Source organism: Glandiceps talaboti, chromosome 5 (genome assembly GCF_964340395.1).
Source record: "Glandiceps talaboti chromosome 5, keGlaTala1.1, whole genome shotgun sequence".
Lineage (NCBI taxonomy): Eukaryota > Metazoa > Hemichordata > Enteropneusta > Spengelidae > Glandiceps > Glandiceps talaboti.
The window spans coordinates 28265162-28288257 of record NC_135553.1 but is presented as its reverse complement, the minus strand read 5'-3'; the positions used below and the strand labels follow the sequence as shown (position 1 = coordinate 28288257).

Below are 23096 nucleotides of genomic sequence, written 5' to 3'. Positions count from 1 at the left end.
TAATTCTTAAACAAATCTGCTACACTCTGTCTCAGCACATTGTACAACAAACCAACAACTAAAAGAACCATCAACAAAATGTCTCAGAAGAAAGAGCACAAATGACGTATAAAATTTCTGGTCAAAAGTTCTTTCAAATAGGAAGGATACAAATTCAGAAGACAGCTGGTAGATTAAAATAAAGTACTGATTAAAAGGACATCACACATTAAAATAGAGAGTCAACTGTCATGCAGCGACCCTGGCAACACAAATCACTTTTTTATTAATTTAAAATCAGATACTGTCTAGAAAGATGTGTCTTCAACCCACTTTTGAACATGTGAACAGTGTTAGCGCTATGAATAGCAAATGTGAATTTCTATGTGACTGAATAGAGACATGTTTTTTAAATAGAAAGTGTCTGTGATAATGCAGGAAATTGCTGAATTTTGATAACTGTACCTGAACCAGGTAAAGACCAAACAATGTCTCAAAATAAAGTTTAAAACCTGGCAGTATGTGGGTAGACTTGAATGTAGACTGTATGTATTAACATTTAGAGGTACATGTACCACTAGTAACATCTCTTGGTAAGAATGCCACCAGTGTTTGAAAACAGAAAATGTTAAGACAAATCCATAATTACTTGAAGATGTCAACCACCTACATGAGAGAAATACACATTTTGTCTGCAATTGTCAAATTTGCATATATTGGAAAACAAAATGATGTGCATATGAACCATATGAAATGTCACCTTTGTGCCAGGTTTGAAAGTAATTGGATATTGCATTTCTGAGAAATGACTTATTAATATTTAAGGACAAAGGACACACACACACAGACAGACAGACAGACAGACAGACAGACAGACAGACAGATGGAGTATCATCATTGAGTACCAACATATTGGACATCATCCAGCTACGAATACCATTGACACATGCCTCTCCATGCACCGCGCTAGAACTTTGTCAGGCCTTTTGCAAATAACATAAGTACCACAATCATTGACATACATCATGTAGTTGAGGCCATATGGCAAACTATGATATTCTATTCTGGTGTTCTTTACAAAATGAATAAAATTGGACCTAATATCAATCCTTGTGGAATACCATATTCCAAACATGATGTAGACGATTTGGTGGTGGTATTAACTTCAACATACTGGGTGTCATTGACAAGGTACGATCTGAATCAAGACAGAGCCGCGGGCCTGTGATACTGAAATGATCTGAATCAAGACAGAGCCGCGGGCCTGTGATACCGAAATGATCAGAATCAAGACAGAGCCGCGGGCCTGTGATACCGAAATGATCTGAATCCAGACAGAGCCGCGTGCCTGTGATACCGAAATGATCTGAATCAAGACAGAGCCATGGGCCTGTGATACCGAAATGAAATTGTGGTCTATTGAACAAAACATCATTATCAATCATATCAAAGGCAGCAGATAAATCCAACATGACAACAATGACATCTTTTTCATAGTTTAATGTAAGCATAATATCATTGTTGACGCGGAGGAGGGCAGTTTCAGTACTGTAATTGGCTCTGTATGCACTTTGACACTTGGTGTAAAGCTGAAACTTGGCGAGATGATCAGTTAGCTGCTGCGCGACAATTCTCTCAAGAACTTTCAACAAGAAAGACATTGGATACGGGCCTATAATTTTTTTTCAGTACATTGTGGTCAAGATCGGGCTTCTTCAACAATAGACAAATGATTGATGATTTAAAATGCCTAGGGACAGTGCCAGACGAAAGTGAAATATTGTATAAATGAGCTAAGAAAGTTGCAAGAGAGTCAATACTGTTCTTGACAAAGTTGTTGGAAGGATATCAAGTTCACATGATTTTGTAGACGACTGCGGTTTAACACGATCTACTGACACAGACTCAAACTACATGGAAGTGAAAATGTGATTTGGTAGTTGATCATCACTGTTGACTGAGTGAACACCATGCAAGTCTGTCATGAAGCATTGATACCTTCGTTTCAAAGAATTCTGTTTCCTCGATGAGAGTTTGATGGAAAGCTGACTTTACTTCATCACAGTGACGTAAGTATTCAACCTGCTAAAGTACAGAAGATTTGCCAATTGATTCTGTGTTGTGATGTGTGCCACTTATTTTCGAACTTATGCACTAAGTCTTCTTTTCTCAGTGATATTAGCTCCTCATAAAAACATGGGGCATGCACTTTCTGGGTGATGACTTATCAGTTATAGATAATCACATCCAGTACAGAATCCTAACAGTGCAATGATAAAATTCTGGATCCATGACAGGTGGTTAGTCTGCCATGCTGACCGCAAGTTTGTCATTCTCAAAATTCTTTGAAATGAAGGTATCAAAGCTTCAAGTCAGCCTTGTCAATTGCTACACTTGAGCTACATTAAATATTGATGTTGATATTATAGTCAAAGTGGTTAACTTGAGAATAAGAAATGTGACAAATAACCTACATTGACCACAAGTCTGTCCAGTATAACATTGTGTACATGTACACGTAAACAGTGTACAGGAGCCTTGTACTGGAGTACAGGTACCTCCATTTTCACAGGGCAAATCACTGCATGGGTTAGAAGCTGACAAGACAATAAGACATAAATATAAGAGATAATTAATGGCCATTCATTTGTCTAATACATTGATATAGAAAGATGTATAGTCAAATACATTGATATAGAAAGATGCATAGTTTAATACATTGATATAGAAAGATGCATAGTTTAATACATTGATATAGAAAGATGCAGTCTAATACATTGATATATAGAAAGATGCATAGTCTAATACATTGATATAGAAAGATGTATAGTCTAATACATTGATATAGAAAGATGCATAGTTTAATACATTGATATAGAAAGATGCATAGTTTAATACATTGATATAGAAAGATGCATAGTCTAATACATTGATATAGAAAGATGCATAGTTTAATACATTGATATAGAAAGATGTATAGTCTAATACATTGATATAGAAAGATGCATAGTTTAATACATTGATATAGAAAGATGTATAGTCTAATACATTGATATAGAAAGATGCATAGTTTAATACATTGATATAGAAAGATGTATAGTCTAATACATTGATATAGAAAGATGCATAGTCTAATACATTGATATAGAAAGATGCATAGTCTAATATATTGATATAGAAAGATGCATAGTCTAATACATTGATATAGAAAGATGCATAGTTTAATACATTGATATAGAAAGATGCATAGTTTAATACATTGATATAGAAAGATGCATAGTCTAATACATTGATATATAGAAAGATGCATAGTCTAATACATTGATATAGAAAGATGTATAGTCTAATACATTGATATAGAAAGATGCATAGTTTAATACATTGATATAGAAAGATGCATAGTTTAATACATTGATATAGAAAGATGCAGTCTAATACATTGATATAGAAAGATGCATAGTCTAATACATTGATATAGAAAGATGCATAGTCTAATACATTGATATAGAAAGATGTATAGTCTAATACATTGATATAGAAAGATGCATAGTCTAATACATTGATATAGAAAGATGTATAGTCTAATACATTGATATAGAAAGATGTATAGTCTAATACATTGATATAGAAAGATGCATAGTCTAATACATTGATATAGAAAGATGTATAGTCTAATACATTGATATAGAAAGATGCATAGTCTAATACATTGATATAGAAAGATGCATAGTCTAATACACTGATATACAAATGTAGAAAGATGCATAGTCTAATACATTGATATAGAAAGATGTATAGTCTAATACATTGATATAGAAAGATGCATAGTCTAATACATTGATATAGAAAGATGCATAGTCTAATACATTGATATAGAAAGATGCATAGTCTAATACATTGATATAGAAAGATGCATAGTCTAAACTAATTTTTTAAATAGTGTAAGACTTCTTACTAAGTCATGAAAATGACATTCAAGATTTAATGTAATGTATATTAAAATCATTTGTGAAATTTGGTTGTTCACCATTTTGTTTCCAAGGCAATTGCTAATCTCTTATTCAACACAGTCAAAAGTGTTGAGCAGCCATGTTATATAAATATGCATTGATAGATTTTAGGCGAATGTTGTTTTCTATTCAAATATTACATAATGGGTGACATTAACTAATTTTTTTTTTATTTGAACAAAGATGGATTGTAGTTTTCATGAACACTGTAACAGTAAAGTTTAAGACTTTTGTCTCTGACAAAAGTTTTATGTGTGTGCTCTGCTCACTGATTTTAATATGTAGCATCACTGACTAGGATGTTTACCTGTTTGACATAGTGAACCAACCCAGCAGCCAGTACAACTACATGTGAATTCTTCACAGGAACCAGGAACAGGCTGACAAAATCCGTTATTCATACAAGGATCCAATTGGCATGGGTTTATGACTGAAAGAATGCACAAAGCACATTTTGATAGTCGAGCAAGTGAATATCGTTTCTACAATATTGTGGTCTCATTATAAACAAAATTATCTGATTGGACTGTAACTTACATTCAAAACAGTTTATTCCATATACTGGATAGTTTTATTGTCACTTTCAACACAGTTGGTAGAATCTTGTTTTCAATAACATTTTTCATTATAAAAGATATATAAGACACTGGTTAATTTTATTGTACCTTATATTCCAGCATAAAAGTTAACCTTATTTGCTACAGGAACTCTTTTTGTAACATATAACAATTTCTTTCATAGGGCCTGGTTTGCTTTGTACATTGGTTATATAATACTTACATTTCACAAATATTATTTTTTCTATGGTATCACTTAACACTGGTTCATTTCATAGTTACTTACATTGAACACAGTTAGTTCCTGTGTAGCAGGTCGGACACAAACAGGAATACTGTTCACATGACAGACTACTAGGAACACAGGTACCACTATTGAAGCATGGGTTGGGATCACATGGATTCACCACTGTACAAAAAAAAAGCATGATCAAAATAGACAATTAAATTTTGATCGCTAAAAGAAAATGCTTTGCTTAGCTTTTTCAGACAAAATTTACTGAGGTGTCAAGATTGATGGAAAATGGACCAAATATACCATGTTGAGTACTTATTTGGTGACCAAGATAAAATAATGGAGATAAGTAACATAATTAAGGGCTAGGGATGTTAGCTAAGAGTACATGTACACTGTCAGGCTATGTTGATGTTCGCTATGTTGATATTTAAATGAAGTTCTAGGCCCGATATCTGTCAGGTGTACTGGGCTCTATTGCTAATATACAACTACCTAAGTCATGTGTACTGGACTATATCGGTAGTACTCAACTACCTCTGTCATGTGTACTGGACTATATCGGTAGTACTATCTCTGTCAAGTGTACTGGACTATATCAGTAGTACTACCTCTGTCGTGTGTACTGGACTATATCGATAGTACTATCTCTGTCAAGTGTACTGGACTATATCAGTAGTACTACCTCTGTCGTGTGTACTGGACTATATCGATAGTACTATCTCTGTCAAGTGTACTGGACTATATCAGTAGTACTACCTCTGTCGTGTGTACTGGACTATATCGATAGTACTATCTCTGTCAAGTGTACTGGACTATATCAGTAGTACTATCTCTGTCATGTGTACTGGGCTATATCAGTAGAACTACCTCTGTCAAGTGTATTGGGCTATATCAGTAGTACTACCTCTGTCATGTGTACTGGGCTATATCAGTAGTACTACCTCTGTCAAGTGTACTGGGCTATATCAGTAGTACTATCTCTGTCATGTGTACTGGACTATATCAGTAGTACTACCTCTGTCAAGTGTACTGGGCAATATCAGTAGTACTACCTCTGTCATGTGTACTGGGCTATATTGGTAACTACCTCTGTCATGTGTACTGGACTATATCAGTAGTACTACCTCTGTCATGTGTACTGGGCTATATTAGTAGTACTACCTCTGTCATGTGTACTGGGCTATATTGGTAACTACCTCTGTCAAGTGTACTGGACTATATCAGTAGTACTACCTCTGTCATGTGTACTGGGCTATATCAGTAGTACTACCTCTGTCATGTGTACTGGGCTATATTGGTAACTACCTCTGTCATGTGTACTGGACTATATCAGTAGTACTATCTCTGTCATGTGTACTGGGCTATATCAGTAGTACTACCTCTGTCATGTGTACTGGGCTATATCAGTAGTACTACCTCTGTCATGTGTACTGGGCTATATCAGTAGTACTACCTCTGTCATGTGTACTGGGCTATATCAGTAGTACTACCTGTCATGTGTACTGGGCTATATTGGTAACTACCTCTGTCATGTGTACTGGACTACATGTATATCAGTAGTACTACCTCTGTCATGTGTACTGGGCTATATCAGTAGTACTACCTCTGTCATGTGTACTGGGCTATATTGGTAACTACCTCTGTCATGTGTACTGGGCTATATCAGTAGTACTACCTCTGTCATGTGTACTGGGCTATATTGGTAACTACCTCTGTCATGTGTACTGGACTATATCAGTAGTACTACCTCTGTCATGTGTACTGGGCTATATCAGTAGTACTACCTCTGTCATGTGTACTGGGCTATATTGGTAACTACCTCTGTCATGTGTACTGGACTATATCAGTAGTACTACCTCTGTCATGTGTACTGGGCTATATCAGTAGTACTACCTCTGTCATGTGTACTGGGCTATATCAGTAGTACTACCTCTGTCATGTGTACTGGGCTATATTGGTAACTACCTCTGTCATGTGTACTGGACTATATCAGTAGTACTACCTCTGTCATGTGTACTGGGCTATATCAGTAGTACTACCTCTGTCATGTGTACTGGGCTATATTGGTAACTACCTCTGTCATGTGACAAACTCCTTGTGACCAAATGGTACCATCTTCTGTCTTTGTGATAACCAGAATATGGCAAATTTATAAGTTTGATCAATACTTACATATTTCACAGTTTTGGCCATCATAACAACCAGGACAGACACAGGTATAATCATTACATGCTCCTTGGATGGGTTGACATTGGCCACCATTCCGACATGGATTAACTTCACATGCATCAATTGCTTTATAAAATAAGAAAAATTAGACAAAAGTCATGTAATTCATTTGAGATGCTGTACACAACTGCTGCAGTAGTCATGTAATTCATTTGAGATGCTGTATAGAACTGCTGCAGTAGTCATGTAATTCATTTGAGATGCTGTATAGAACTGCTGCAGTAGTCATGTAATTCATTTGAGATGCTGTACACAACTGCTGCAGTAGTCATGTAATTCATTTGAGATGCTGTACACAACTGCTGCAGTAGTCATGTAATTCATTTGAGATGCTGTACACAACTGCTGCAGTAGTCATGTAATTCATTTGAGATGCTGTACACAACTGCTGCAGTAGTCATGTAATTCATTTGAGATGCTGTACACAACTGCTGCAGTAGTCATGTAATTCATTTGAGATGCTGTATAGAACTGCTGCAGTAAAGTCATGTAATTCATTTGAGATGCTGTATAGAACTGCTGCAGTAGTCATGTAATTCATTTAAGATGCTGTACACAACTGCTGCAGTAGTCATGTAATTCATTTGAGATGCTGTATAGAACTGCTGCAGTAGTCATGTAATTCATTTGAGATGCTGTACACAACTGCTGCAGTAGTCATGTAATTCATTTGAGATGCTGTACACAACTGCTGCAGTAGTCATGTAATTCATTTGAGATGCTGTACACAACTGCTGCAGTAGTCATGTAATTCATTTGAGATGCTGTACACAACTGCTGCAGTAGTCATGTAATTCATTTGAGATGCTGTATAGAACTGCTGCAGTAGTCATGTAATTCATTTGAGATGCTGTATAGAACTGCTGCAGTAGTCATGTAATTCATTTGAGATGCTGTACACAACTGCTGCAGTAGTCATGTAATTCACAATTTTTGACCATAAATTCCTAGACTGAGAAAATTTTTGCTCATTAATTATACATGTTTTTTAGCATACTTACGAGTCTCACATGTTGATCCAGTGAAGCAATTAACACAGAAACACGTATAGACAGAGCAAGAACCTGGCACCTGTTGACAAAATCCACCATTTTTGCATGGGGAATTACTGCATGGATTAACAGCTGTAAAACGAAGATTATTGAATTAGTAAACATTATCAGTTTGGATAAAAAAATCTATAGTATACCTAATACAGGTGACCTATTGGTCAGAATTGCTCTGCTGTTTTATTTTTTTGTTCTTTTTTCTTGTTTTTGTAACGTGTAGAAGTGGTTCTGCTGTTCAGCTCTTCCATTATGCAGTTTTGTTTTAGCAAAGTAAGATGACTCACACACACTATAGAACACATTTCACACAGAAAGTTCGTAAAATATTGCACTTTTACATTATAGGCTACTCACAATGTAATTTCCCATATGATAAATCAGTTATTACCCGATATCACCTCTTCGTTCATGGTATATATCACCATAACGTGATATGAGTCATCAGACTGCACTCACCGCGATATGACGAATGAAGAGGTGATATCGGGTAATAACCTCATAGTATTGTAATGTATTGTACTATAGCATGTAATGCAATTCATATGGTCCAAAAAAAGCAAATTCATAGAAGTTCTTTTGATATAAGATACTTGTAGTATATTAACTTTGACAACTGGCAGACTTACGTGTGAGGCAGTTGTCACCTGTGTAGCACTCTTGGCAGACACACTGGTAGCTTGAACATCCTGAGCCACTTTGAAAGCAGGTACCTTGGTTGTTACATGGGTTAGGTTGGCATGGATCAATAGCTGTTAGATGAAATATACATGATATTGTATAGAGTAGAAATATTGTATAGAGTAGAAATCAATACAACAATAAGTTTTAATAACCAAACATTCAGTGCTATCACATTAATATAAAATTCAAATATAAACACCTGCTATTCAATTAGTATTCAAATATAAACACCTGCTATTCAATCAGTATTCAAATATAAACACCTGCTATTCAATTAGTATTCAAATATAAACACCTGCTATTCAATCAGTATTCAAATATAAACACCTGCCATTCAATTAGTATTCAAATATAAACACCTGCTATTCAATCAGTATTCAAATATAAACACCTGCCATTCAATTAGTATTCAAATATAAACACCTGCTATTCAATTAGTATTCAAATATAAACACCTGCTATTCAATCAGTATTCAAATATAAACACCTGCCATTCAATTAGTATTCAAATATAAACACCTGCTATTCAATCAGTATTCAAATATAAACACCTGCCATTCAATCAGTATTCAAATATAAGTACCAGCCATTCAATCATTATGCAAAATATAAAAACCTGCCATTCAATCAGTATGTAAATGTAAGAAATGCCATTCAATCAGTATTCAAATATAAACACCTGCCATTCAATCAGTATGTAAATGTAAGCAATGCCATTTAATCAGTATTCAAATATAAGCACCTGCCATTCAATCGGTATGCACATGTATGCACTGCCATTCAATCAGTATTCAAATATAAACACCTGCCATTCAATCAGTATTCAAATATAAGCACCTGCCATTCAATCAGTATGCACATGTAAGCAATGCCATTCAATCAGTATTCAAATATAAACACCTGCCATTCAATCAGTATGTAAATGTAAGCAATGCCATTCAATCAGTATTCAAATATAAGGACCTGCCATTCAATCAGTATGCACATGTAAGCACTGCCATTCAATCAGTATTCAAATATAAACACCTGCCATTCAATCGGTATGCATATGTAAGCACTGCCATTTAATCAGTATTCAAATATAAACACCTGCCATTCAATCGGTATGCACATGTATGCACTGCCATTCAATCAGTATTCAAATATAAACACCTGCCATTCAATCAGTATTCAAATATAAACACCTGCCATTCAATCGGTATGCATATGTAAGCACTGCCATTTAATCAGTATTCAAATATAAACACCTGCCATTCAATCAGTATGCACATGTATGCACTGCCATTCAATCAGTATTCAAATATAAACACCTGCCATTCAATCAGTATTCAAATATAAACACCTGCCATTCAATCAGTATGCAAATAATAAACCACCATGGGTGGGCACATCTTGATAACTAATAAAAGCATCGAGTGTCAAATTATTAATGAATCATACTATTCAGCTTATGGGTTTCTTTCAAATGTTTCATCTTGTACTAACTGCAGCTGTTCATGACCAAAGTTAATTTCATCAGACAGGAGTGATTCTAATTGCAACAAAGCCATTTGTTACTCTTACTTGTACATGCATTACACACAGAGCCTGTATGCGATGAAATCAAAATAAGAAAAAAGTCTACACGGAGAGTACTGGTTGAATATCCAAACAGCAAAGAAACAAAGAGCCAGTCATACAGAAATAACCTTTAAAAAAGTATTTAACTTTTTGATATTTCAACACAGTAGTTGTGCTCAGCGGTACACATACAGACTTGTGAGTGTGAGAGCTATCTATTAAACTCATAGCATAAACTAGCACTCACGTGTTTGACAGGTGATTCCTGCGAAACATGGTGGACAGGCACATTGATACTGAGTGCATACACCAGGGAATGGCATAGAACATGTACCACCATTCTGACATGGTAAGGATTCACATGCATTGACAGCTGAAAAATGAAAACATACAATCATGTGGATTGAAAATATCCATACAGAAAGTTGTATATTTTGTTAAAATTACATATTAGTTCACATAGTTGGTCTCAAGAAAACAGAGGAGCACAATGATATGACTTTGTACAAATCAAATACAATGTATGTATGAAAATTTCTTTTCCAAGTGATAGTGGGAGACAAATTTTGTAAAATATGTATGGCAATGATTACTTCACAACTGTTACAATAAACAAAATTTACATTTTGAAGCAGTTTGGAAGAAAAACTGCAGAGTATATAATTCTCTAACTTGATGATATATTGGGCAATACTAAGCAGAAATGAAATTCATTTTCAATTGAATTTCCATCATAACCACAAATAAACATAACAATTTCCTATACCTTGATACACTTATCTCTATTTCCTTTTTCTACCACTCAATTATGAGCTATATAAATTATACAAAATATCACTACACTGACATTTCACATATATTGTCTTTCACATTGCAGGAGAGATTTGAAATTCTTGTATACATGTATTTATGACATACTACTGCCTCAAAGTTCTTTGATTATAAGTCTATAGCTACAAACACAACTGTTATCACCATACCTTGTGTACAGGTTGGTCCAGTATAGCACGCTGGACACTGACATGTGAAGACAGTACATAACCCTTGAACTGGCTGACAGAATCCTCCATTCTGACATGGGCTACTGGAACATGGGTTGACAGCTACATCATAAAAATGATAAATTCATTTATTTCACAAAAAATAATGATTTTTTACATATAACTGCATGGTTACGTGGCCTACTTTGAACCATTTTAACTTTTTGATGTTCTAAAAACTTTAATCTTGGGTTGAATTCATTTCAAGTAAATGTTTTTCAGTATTATAGTAATTTAAACTTAAGTACTTCTTGTCGCATCATATTTTGTAAGGTATTCCTGCAGTTATCATATTATAGCATTTTAATATGACATGATAGCAATGATATATAAGCAAACACTAACCACATAATTATTATGACCTTGCACCCTTGTTAATCTGTGCTCTTGTTGAGTGACATTTACACTTACGTGTGAGACAATTTTGTCCTGTGTAACACTGAGGACATTGACAGGTATATTCTCTGCATGACACTGATGAAATCTTTTGGCAGGTTCCACCATTGAAACATGGATTATTGGGCTGACAAGGGTTAATCTCTGTGAGAAATAAAAAAAATACCGCCAATGGCGTTGTCACACAACTGTACAGTTTTTAAAAATGTGATCATTAGGCTGTTACTATGGGCGTGGTCTTGTTGCTAGGCACATTTGCATACATTTATTGAATGTTTATTCATTTTTCTTTCAATTCCTGTTATCTTTGCAATATACCTGATTATTTGACTGTTGCTATGGGCGTGGTCTTGTTGCTGTTGATATACATTTTTTGGTCATGTTGTTAGATATATTTGCATACATCTTTATGTTTCTGTCCACTAGTGTATGAATTCCTGATATTATCATTATACATGATCATTTAGCTGTTGCTATGGGTGTGGTCTTGTTGCTAGGCATATTTACATCCATTTTTTGAATGTTTATTCAATTGTCTATTAATCCCCATTGTTATCTCTGCAATATATGTGATCATTTGGCTGTTGCTATTGGTGTAGTCTTGTTGCTAGGCACATTTACATACATTTTTTGAATGTTTATTTATTTGTCTTTCTATTCCTGTTGTTATCTTTGCAATATATGTGAATTGGCTGTTGCTATGGGCGTGGTCTTGTTGCTAGGCAAATTTACATACATTTTTTGAATGTTTAATATTCAATTGTCTATTAATCCCTGTTGTTATCTTTGTGAAATACACAACCATTTGGCTGTTGCTATGGGCGTGGTCATGGTTGCTAGGGTATTTGCATACATTTTTTGAATGTTTACTCGCTTGTCTACCAGATGATGTTCTTATTTGACCAAAATATACTGCCATTTGGTTGTTGCTAAGGGCGTGGTCATGGTTGTTAGGGCCAATTTTGTCAAAATGTTTAGAAGAAAATCTGCAGAATAACACTTTCAGAAACATCTCACCAAGTTTCCAACTCACTGACCAAGTATTTTTTGAGATATAAGTTTTTGACCACAAATGAACATTTTTACACCTAATTTGCATATCACTCATGGAATCAATGTATGCTTCATATTTCTTCATCCATACATCCCTAGATGCATTTCCATTAAATTTCAGTCCAATTATAGATTTTTGACCACAAAGACACATTTTTAGCCCTAATTCGCATATCACTGATGGAATCATCATGTCATGAACAAATCTTACTTTACACCCCCTTAAGAATGTTTCCACCAAATTTCACACCAATCTGCCCAGGAGTTTCTGAGTTTTTTGACCAAAAATCACATTTTTTTACCCAAATCACACACTGGTGGTAAGATCATTTTGATTTGAACAATTTTACAAGTAGACGCTCAAGGTAATATACCCACCAAATATCATGGCAATTGGTCCTGGCCCAGCAGTTTTTGACTAAGTTGTTTACACACACACACACACACACACACACACACACACACACACACACACACACACACACACACACACAATCCACACACACACACACACAGACAGACAGACAGACAGACAGACAGACAGACAGACAGACAGACAGACAGACAGACAGACACTTTGCCATGCCTATAGCACTACTGAACCTTCAGTTCAGTTGTGCTAAAAATCCCCAACAACAGAACATTGTGTGTATCCTTGGCTTGAACAAATCCCCAACAACAGAACAGTGTGTGTATCCTTGGCTTGAACAAATCACCAACAACAGAACAGTGTGTGTATCCTTGGCTTGAACAAATCACCAACAACAGAACAGTGTGTGTATCCTTGGCTTGAACAAATCACCAACAACAGAACAGTGTGTGTATCCTTGGCTTGAACAAATTTGAATAAATAGGCATATTTACATATATTTTGTTTTATCTTTTGTTTCATGTCTCTACCCATCCTATTGTCTTATAGCTGCAATATACACCATTGCTTAGCTGTGGAAACTTGTTATGGGTGAAGATGCACATAAAAATGTGCTAAAAACACAAAATGATGAACCAAATTTCAGCTGAATTGGCCCAGTAATTTTGGTATGGGTATAAAACTTGTATATCATAAATTTTGTCCTGAGGGAGATTTTAAAACCATTTTACAAAATTCCATTTTTACCCAGGGTTCATACACTTAGAGTAAAATAAAATTGCAGAGGTTTTCCGTCAGTTTTCCAGGGGTATTCATATTGATTTGGGTCATTTTCCATGGGTGTCTACCATCAAAATTTATTTTATTGAATGACATCTAATTCTCTGACATGGACGAGTAATTGACAATGGCTCTCACAATATGTCACAAAACATTTTAAAGAAATTCAACACTCTATGCAATTGTTGGTTTCAAAAACATCATTGTAACACTTGCATAAAATCTTGTGTATGTGAATATATTTTCCTTCCACTGGCACAGTAACTATTTTCCTTCCTGTAGTACAACCAATATTTCCAAGTATTACCTCCAAAGAAAAATATTCAATGAATTACTGGCCATTTGATTGAAGTTGCTGTGAGTGTAGACATTGAGAGGTGATGAACTGTAGTGGCAGGTACATTTTCTGTCCACCTGGTAATAGTATCTTTCCTTGATACAGTCAGCAAATTGCATATCAAATGACAGTTGGTCATAATTGTTTTGAAAAGCTGTCATGTCCAGTCTTTTCACCATTGATTCCCTCCAGTATGCTAATAATAATGTTGGGTTCTTATATAGCGCTTTCCCAGGCCGTGCTCAAAGCGCTTTTACAATTATTACCCCTGACTCGGATCAGAATGGCACAACGGCCCTTTAGTCTTCCTCAACTCCCCAGGGAGCATACAATCCATTGCAGCTATTTCAGCGCATAGGATTAAAGCCTTCACATTGCAACCTACATCCTACCAGGTTCCCAATTATACAGCCGGGGTTGACTGAGGCACAGTCATGGCTCAAATCTTGCCCAAGGACTTTAGCCACTCAGAAACAAACAGCAGGCCAGGACAGGGCTCGAACCTGCAACCTGTAGATTCCAAGCTGGTCACGCTAACCATTCACCCATCATGACTCCACTCTAATAGTAGTGAAGAAAAACAAAGGGGTGCTATATATGACTTTCACACATGTATAACCACAGGTGTCTATAGAAGGAACTTATTATTGTTTCAATGTGCCATCCTCCCTGGATGTATTTATATTATGCACTTGGTAATGTCCAAAAACAATAGCATGTTTTATAGTGGACAGCAGTTTTTTTGTGCTGGCTATTTTAGATGAATGCCAGACAGGCCATCCACTGCCGACCACTGTGAGGTCTCTGATAGTCTCTGACTTTGAAAACAGTTTCACCATTTCACATTTAGAAGTGTTGTGAATCATATGAATGGGTGGTTAGAGTACAGACAGAAATGTCAGTCAATTGTGCTCATTTTCCAGTGGTTAATTTCCAGGGGTGAGGAGCATTTTTCCAGGGTTTTCCAAGGTTTTCCAGGTGGAGATTGAAATTCTAGGGTTTTCCTGGACTATGCGAACCCTGTTGAACAAACTTATAACAGCTCATCCCAAGACACCTACACAAGAAATTTCAACTCGTTCGGCCCAATAGTTCTGAAGAAGTTTTTTGAAGCATTTTTACCAAAATTTCTATTGTAGGCCTAATTTGCATATTAATGACCCAGTCAATTTGTCTTGAACAAACTTGTATCTGCTCATCGCAAGACACCTACACAACAAATTTCAACGCAATTGGGCAAGTAGTTTTGGAGAAGATTTATGAAACATACCAAAAATTCTGTTTATACCTAATTTGCATAACAATAACCTACTCAACTTGCCTTGAACAAACATAAGTTACATGTATATTTTATCTGCTCATCAAATGACACCTACAGACCAAATTTCATGAAGTTTTTAGAGAAGAAGATGAAAGCATAAAAGTTGATGGCTGGAAGACGGAGAATCAACCTCATTAGTCTTAAGTGCTCCATGCAGTTTTCACTGACAACGGAGCTAGTAAAAGATAATGTAAAGTGAACAATAATTACAAAAAGATATGTACAAAAATGAAATGGTACTTTCCTCAGATTTTAAATATTCTGTTAATAACATTATGATAGCACCAGCTAAACCTTAATCTCCTCCCTCTTTCCATGAATGAGTATGTGCAAACAAACATACTACTATCAGTGAAACATTAAGAAGTCACAACATAGTCATCAGAATGACAACAAATAAATAAATACCTCACAATATTGTGAAAGTATTACAATTTCTGTAATGTTAAACGTTAAACTTACCTTCACTACAAGTAAGGCCAGTAAAACAACCATTACATTGACATGTATAGAAATTACAAGACCCTGGGAAGGTTGTACAGGTTCCACCATTTAGGCAGGGAATGCTATCACATGGGTTCATGGCTGGGGGAAAAGTTATTATATTTAGTATAAGTTACAACACACACACACACACACACACACACACACACACACACACACACACACACACACACACACACACACACACACACACACACACAATTCATTCATACACACAATATATGCACACAAACCATCATATATATATATACACACACACACAATACATTCACACACATAAGTACATGCACATGCTCACATACAGATACAAATACCAGATGCATACAGGCACCCATCCACATCCACCCACCAAAACACACACTCACACATACATACATACATACATACATACATACATACATACATACATACATACATACATACATACATACATTTACATACATACATACATACATACATACATACATACATACATACATACATACATACATTTACATACATACATACATACATACATACATACATACATACATACATACATACATACATACATACATACATACATACATACATACATACATACATACATACATACATACATACATACATACATACATACATACATACATACATACATACATACATACATACATACATACATACATACATACATACATACATACATACATACATACATACATACATACATACATGAAAACATGCACACATGCATGACTACACACATATGCACACACACATCCTCTCCATAAATTTACTACCTACCAACAGTGCAGGTTTCACCAGACCAGCATGTTTGACAAGTACATTGATATTCTGTACAAGATCCTTGTTGTTGTTGACAGAAACCACCATTCTGACATGGACTGCTAGAACATGGATTGATTACTATAGAATAAACAAAACATCAGATTTGGTGTTGTAAAAATCACAGCATTAGTGAAATGAGTGTTGGGTAGGCTGTTTGTATTACAAATATATGTCAAATAATAAATAAGAGATGATCTAATATATACTTCTGATATGCTTAGTGTCGATAATATCACATTTTGAATAATTATTTCCAGCACTAGCTTATGTACATATATAATAAGACAAGACTATTATAATTCAATAACAATGATACATTTCAATAGATTGGTTTCAGAAGCATGATAAGTGAACTTACCAGTCTCACAGTTACTACCAGTGAAACATTGTGGACATGTACACTGGTAGAATTCACAAACATTTGGTAACTCAGTACATGTTCCACCATTCTGACATGGATTACTATTGCATGGACTGATAACTGTGAAAATAATATATAAATGACATGATCGGTTTAGTTATAAATGACATAATGGGTGTAGTTATAAATGACAAGTTTAGTTATAAACGACATAACGGGTTTAGTTATAAATGACAGGTTTAGTTATAAATGACATAATGGGTGTAGTTATAAACGACATAATGGGTTTAGTTATAAACGACATAATGGGTTTAGTTATAAATGACATAATGGGTTTAGTTATAAATGACATAATGGGTGTAGTTATAAATGACAAGTTTAGTTATAAACGACATAACGGGTGTAATTATAAATGACATAATGGGTTTAGTTATAAATGACATAATGGGTTTAGTTATAAATGACATAATGGGTGTAGTTATAAATGACAGGTTTAGTTATAAATGACATAATGGGTGTAGTTACAAATGACGGGTTTAGTTATAAATGACATAACGGGTTTAGTTATAAATGACATAATGGGTGTAGTTATAAATGACATAATGGGTGTAGTTATAAATGACAAGTTTAGTTATAAACGACATAACGGGTGTAATTATAAATGACATAATGGGTTTAGTTATAAATGACATAATGGGTTTAGTTATAAATGACATAATGGGTGTAGTTACAAATGACGGGTTTAGTTATAAATGACATAATGGGTACAGTTATAAATGACATAATGGGTGTAGTTATAAATGACATAATGGGTGTAGTTATAAATGACATAATCGGTGTAGTTACAAATGACGGGTTTAGTTATAAATGACATAACGGGTTTAGTTATAAATGACATAATGGGTACAGTTATAAATGACATAATGGGTGTAGTTATAAATGACATAATGGGTGTAGTTATAAATGACAGGTTTAGTTATAAATGACATAATGGGTACAGTTATAAATGACATAATGGGTGTAGTTATAAATGACATAATGGGTGTAGTTATAAATGACATAATGGGTGTAGTTATAAATGACAATGGGTGTAATTATAAATGACAGGTTTAGTTATAAATGACATAATGGGTGTAGTTATAAATGACATAATGGGTGTAGTTATAAATGACATAATGGGTGTAGTTATAAATGACATAATGGGTTTAGTTATAAATGACAATGGGTGTAATTATAAATGACATAATGGGTTTAGTTATAAATGACAATGGGTGTAATTATAAATGACATAATGGGTTTAGTTATAAATGACATAATCGGTGTAGTTATAAATGACATAATGGGTTTACTTATAAATGACATAATGGGTTTAGTTATAAATGACATAATGGGTGTAGTTATAAATGACATAATGGGTTTACTTATAAATGACATAATCGGTGTAGTTATAAATGACAATGGGTGTAATTATAAATGACATAATGGGTTTAGTTATATATGACATAATGGGTGTAGTTATAAATGACATAATGGGTTTAGTTATAAATGACATAATGGGTGTAGTTATAAATGACATAATGGGTACAGTTATAAATGACATAATGGGTTTAGTTATAAATGACATAATGGGTGTAGTTATAAATGACATAATGGGTTTACTTATAAATGACATAATCGGTGTAGTTATAAATGACGGGTTTAGTTATAAATGACAAGTTTAGTTATAAATGACATAATCGGTTTAGTTATAAATGACATAACGGGTTTAGTTATAAATGACATAATGGGTTAAGTAATATAAGTCATAATGGGTGTAGTTATAAATGACATAATGGGTGTAGTTATAAATGACAGGTTTAGTTATAAATGACATAATGGGTGTAGTTATAAATGACATAACGGGTTTAGTTATAAATGACATAATGGGTGTAGTTATAAACGACATAATGGGTGTAGTTATAAATGACATAATGGGTGTAGTTATAAATGACAGGTTTAGTTATAAATGACAAGTTTAGTTATAAATGACATAATGGGTGTAGTTATAAATGACAGGTGTAGTTATAAATGACAGGTTTAGTTATAAATGACATAATGGGTTTAGTTATAAATGACATAATGGGTTTAGTTATAAATGACATAATGGGTGTAGTTATAAATGACATAATGGGTGTAGTTATAAATGACATAATGGGTGTAGTTATAAACGACATAATGGGTGTAGTTATAAATGACATAATGGGTGTAGTTATAAATGACAGGTTTAGTTATAAATGACATAATGGGTTTAGTTATAAATGACATAACGGGTTTAGTTATAAATGACAATGGGTGTAATTATAAATGACATAATGGGTGTAGTTATAAATGACATAATGTGTGTAGTTATAAATGACATAATGGGTTTAGTTATAAACGACATAATGGGTGTAGTTATAAATGACATAATGGGTATAGTTACAAATGACATAATGGGTGTAGTTATAAACGACATAACGGGTTTAGTTATAAATGACATAATGGGTTTAGTTATAAACGACATAACGGGTTTAGTTATAAATGACATAATGGGTATAGTTATAAATGACATAATGGGTTTAGTTATAAATGACATAATCGGTGTAGTTATAAATGACAGGTTTAGTTATAAATGACATAATGGGTACAGTTATAAATGACATAATCGGTGTAGTTATAAATGACATAATGGGTTTAGTTATAAATGACATAATGGGTATAGTTACAAATGACATAATGGGTGTAGTTATAAATGACATAATGGGTATAGTTACAAATGACATAATGGGTATAGTTACAAATGACGGGTTTAGTTATAAATGACATAATGGGTATAGTTACAAATGACATAATGGGTGTAGTTATAAATGACATAATGGGTGTAGTTACAAATGACGGGTTTAGTTATAAATGACATAATGGGTACAGTTACAAATGACATAATGGGTGTAGTTATAAATGACATAATCGGTGTAGTTATAAATGACATAATGGGTACAGTTACAAATGACATAATGGGTACAGTTATAAATGACATAATCGGTGTAGTTATAAATGACATAATGGGTTTAGTTATAAATGACATAATGGGTTTAGTTATAAATGACATAATGGGTGTAGTTATAAATGACATAATGGGTTTAGTTATAAATGACATAATCGGTGTAGTTATAAATGACGGGTTTAGTTATAAATGACATAACGGGTGTAGTTACAAATGACGAAAAGGGCGTAGTTATAAATGACATAATGGGTTTAGTAATATATGACATTATGGGTTTAGTTATAAATGGCAAAATGGGCGTAGTTCGAAATTACATAATGGGTGTAGTTATAAATGACATAATGGGTTAAGTAATATAAGGCATAATGTGTGTAGTTATAAATGACATAATGGGTGTAGTTATAAATGACATAATGGGTTTAGTTATAAATGACATAATGGGTGTAATTATAAATGACATAATGGGTTTAGTTATAAATGACATAATGGGCATAGTTATAAATGACATAATGGGTGTAATTATAAATGACATAATGGGTTTAGTTATATATGACATAATGGGTGTAGTTATAAATGACATAATGGGTGTAGTTATAAATGACATAATGGGTTTAGTTATAAATGACATAATGGGTGTAATTATAAATGACATAATGGGTTTAGTTATAAATGACATAATGGGTTTAGTTATAAATGACATAATGGGTTTAGTTATAAATGACATAATGGGTTTAGTTATAAACGACATAATGGGTGTAGTTATAAATGACATAATGGGTATAGTTACAAATGACATAATGGGTGTAGTTATAAACGACATAACGGGTGTAGTTATAAATGACATAATGGGTTTAGTTATAAACGACATAATGGGTGTAGTTATAAATGACATAATGGGTTTAGTTATAAATGACAATGGGTGTAATTATAAATGACATAATGGGTGTAATTATAAATGACATAATGGGTGTAATTATAAATGACAGGTTTAGTTATAAATGACATAATGGGTGTAATTATAAATGACAGGTTTAGTTATAAATGACATAACGGGTTTAGTTATAAATGACATAATGGGTGTAGTTATAAATGACATAATGGGTTTAGTTATAAATGACAATGGGTGTAATTATAAATGACAATGGGTTTAGTTATATATGACATAATGGGTGTAGTTATAAATGACATAATGGGTTTACTTATAAATGGCATAATGGGTTTTACTTATAAATGACATAATGGGTGTAGTTATAAATGACATAATGGGTTTACTTATAAATGACATAACAAGTGTAGTTGTAAATGACATAAAGGTGTGAATTCAGTTTTTGCATAACAATAATTAGATTGTTGAAATGAATTTAAGCATTGCTATGAAATCTTTATTTTCTTATCTTAGCATACCATAATGTGGATGAATGATGTAGTTGTGTATGTGCAATATTTACACTTTACCCTGAGGAACTTTGACAACAGAAGTATTTTTGTGACATCAACTTGAACAAGTTGTTTTGCCATGAAACTTAAAACTTTTACCTGCATCACAGTTTTCTCCACTATAACATCCTTGGCATGCACAGCTGTATTCACTACAACCAGAACCTTTGGAACATACACCACCATTTAGACATGGATTGCCATTGGCACCTGAACAGCCATCTACACCTGTAATTTAATGAAATGGACTGTGACATACATTTAGATGTTAGCTTGCACAAACAAGTGTCAACACTTGGTAAGATGAAAAATATCAATTAACAATCTATGTCTCTGTATTATCTGGAAGATTTTCAGAGAAGGTGAGAAGTGATGCTTTATACAGGACAGTGGAATAGTGTAGATTCTCAAACTTGGCAAGAGATTTTAAAAGGACTTAAAAAGAGGTGGTGGTTTGACTTGTAGAACTTATAGAAAGGGGAGAGATACTAAAAGAACTGTTCTGTGGTAAAATTTATAGGGAAGGGAAAGCAATAAGACAATCCTTACATTGGTGACAGTTGTATCAAAGTAAACTTGTATTCAAAAGACAAGTACGAAATTTAACAAACATATGCCATAGATGAATTTTCATTTGCAACATGGACATTGTGTGTGTGTGTGTGAGAGAGAGAGAGAGAGAGAGAGAGAGAGAGAGAGAGAGAGAGAGAGAGAGAGAGAGAGAGAGAGAGAGACAGACAGACAGAGAGTGACAGACAGAGACACAGATAACAGACAGACAGACAAACAGACAGACAGACAGACAGACAAACTGTGAAAGACAGACTGAGTGAGATGTATACTTACGAGCTAGACAGTTTGGTCCTGTCCAACAGGTCTCATCACAGAGACATACAAATTCTGTACATGACCCAGCACGAGGTTGGCATACACCATTGTTGAAACATGGATTTGGACTGCATGGATTAGGCACTGAAAGAGATAACAGGCATACATGTTAAAAGTGTAGTGTCGTGATGGTGACTGATGGTTAACAACAAACACTTGGGTTATTTAAAGGCCCATGATGCACTCTTATGTTCTCCATTACTGTACAATGCATCAGTGGAGCCAAGAGCCTTACATACAGTAATTGTTTTGTTTGGCACCAACTTTTTCTATGCCTCTAGTGTTTGTCTCATCTGAATTTTAATCCTCTTCCGAACTGGGTCTTTAGAGATTTTAAGTTAATTGTCTTTATTCTATCATTGTATTATCTAAGAAAATCATTTAGAAAAATCATCTCTTTAAAAAAAATAAGTATGACCCCCTTTTTGTTGCAGTAAAGTCAGGTCTTATTCATAA

At 34.0% G+C, this 23096-nt stretch overlaps 1 protein-coding gene across 1 annotated transcript in view; it reads right to left on the bottom strand.

Annotated features, from left to right (window-relative positions):
• Positions 1–23096, bottom strand: part of LOC144435554 (uncharacterized) — a 450358-nt gene that overhangs the window by 109977 nt on the left and 317285 nt on the right. Inside the window, exons 168-181 of the mRNA XM_078124141.1 lie at positions 22599–22724; positions 21852–21980; positions 17291–17413; positions 16888–17010; positions 16063–16185; positions 11755–11883; positions 11284–11406; positions 10551–10676; positions 8689–8811; positions 8015–8137; positions 6957–7079; positions 4833–4955; positions 4297–4419; positions 2454–2576 (exon numbers count right to left, since the gene is read on the bottom strand). Of these exons, the coding sequence (XP_077980267.1) occupies positions 2454–2576; positions 4297–4419; positions 4833–4955; positions 6957–7079; positions 8015–8137; positions 8689–8811; positions 10551–10676; positions 11284–11406; positions 11755–11883; positions 16063–16185; positions 16888–17010; positions 17291–17413; positions 21852–21980; positions 22599–22724 (1740 nt within the window). The remainder of the gene's footprint in view (positions 1–2453; positions 2577–4296; positions 4420–4832; positions 4956–6956; positions 7080–8014; positions 8138–8688; positions 8812–10550; positions 10677–11283; positions 11407–11754; positions 11884–16062; positions 16186–16887; positions 17011–17290; positions 17414–21851; positions 21981–22598; positions 22725–23096) is intronic.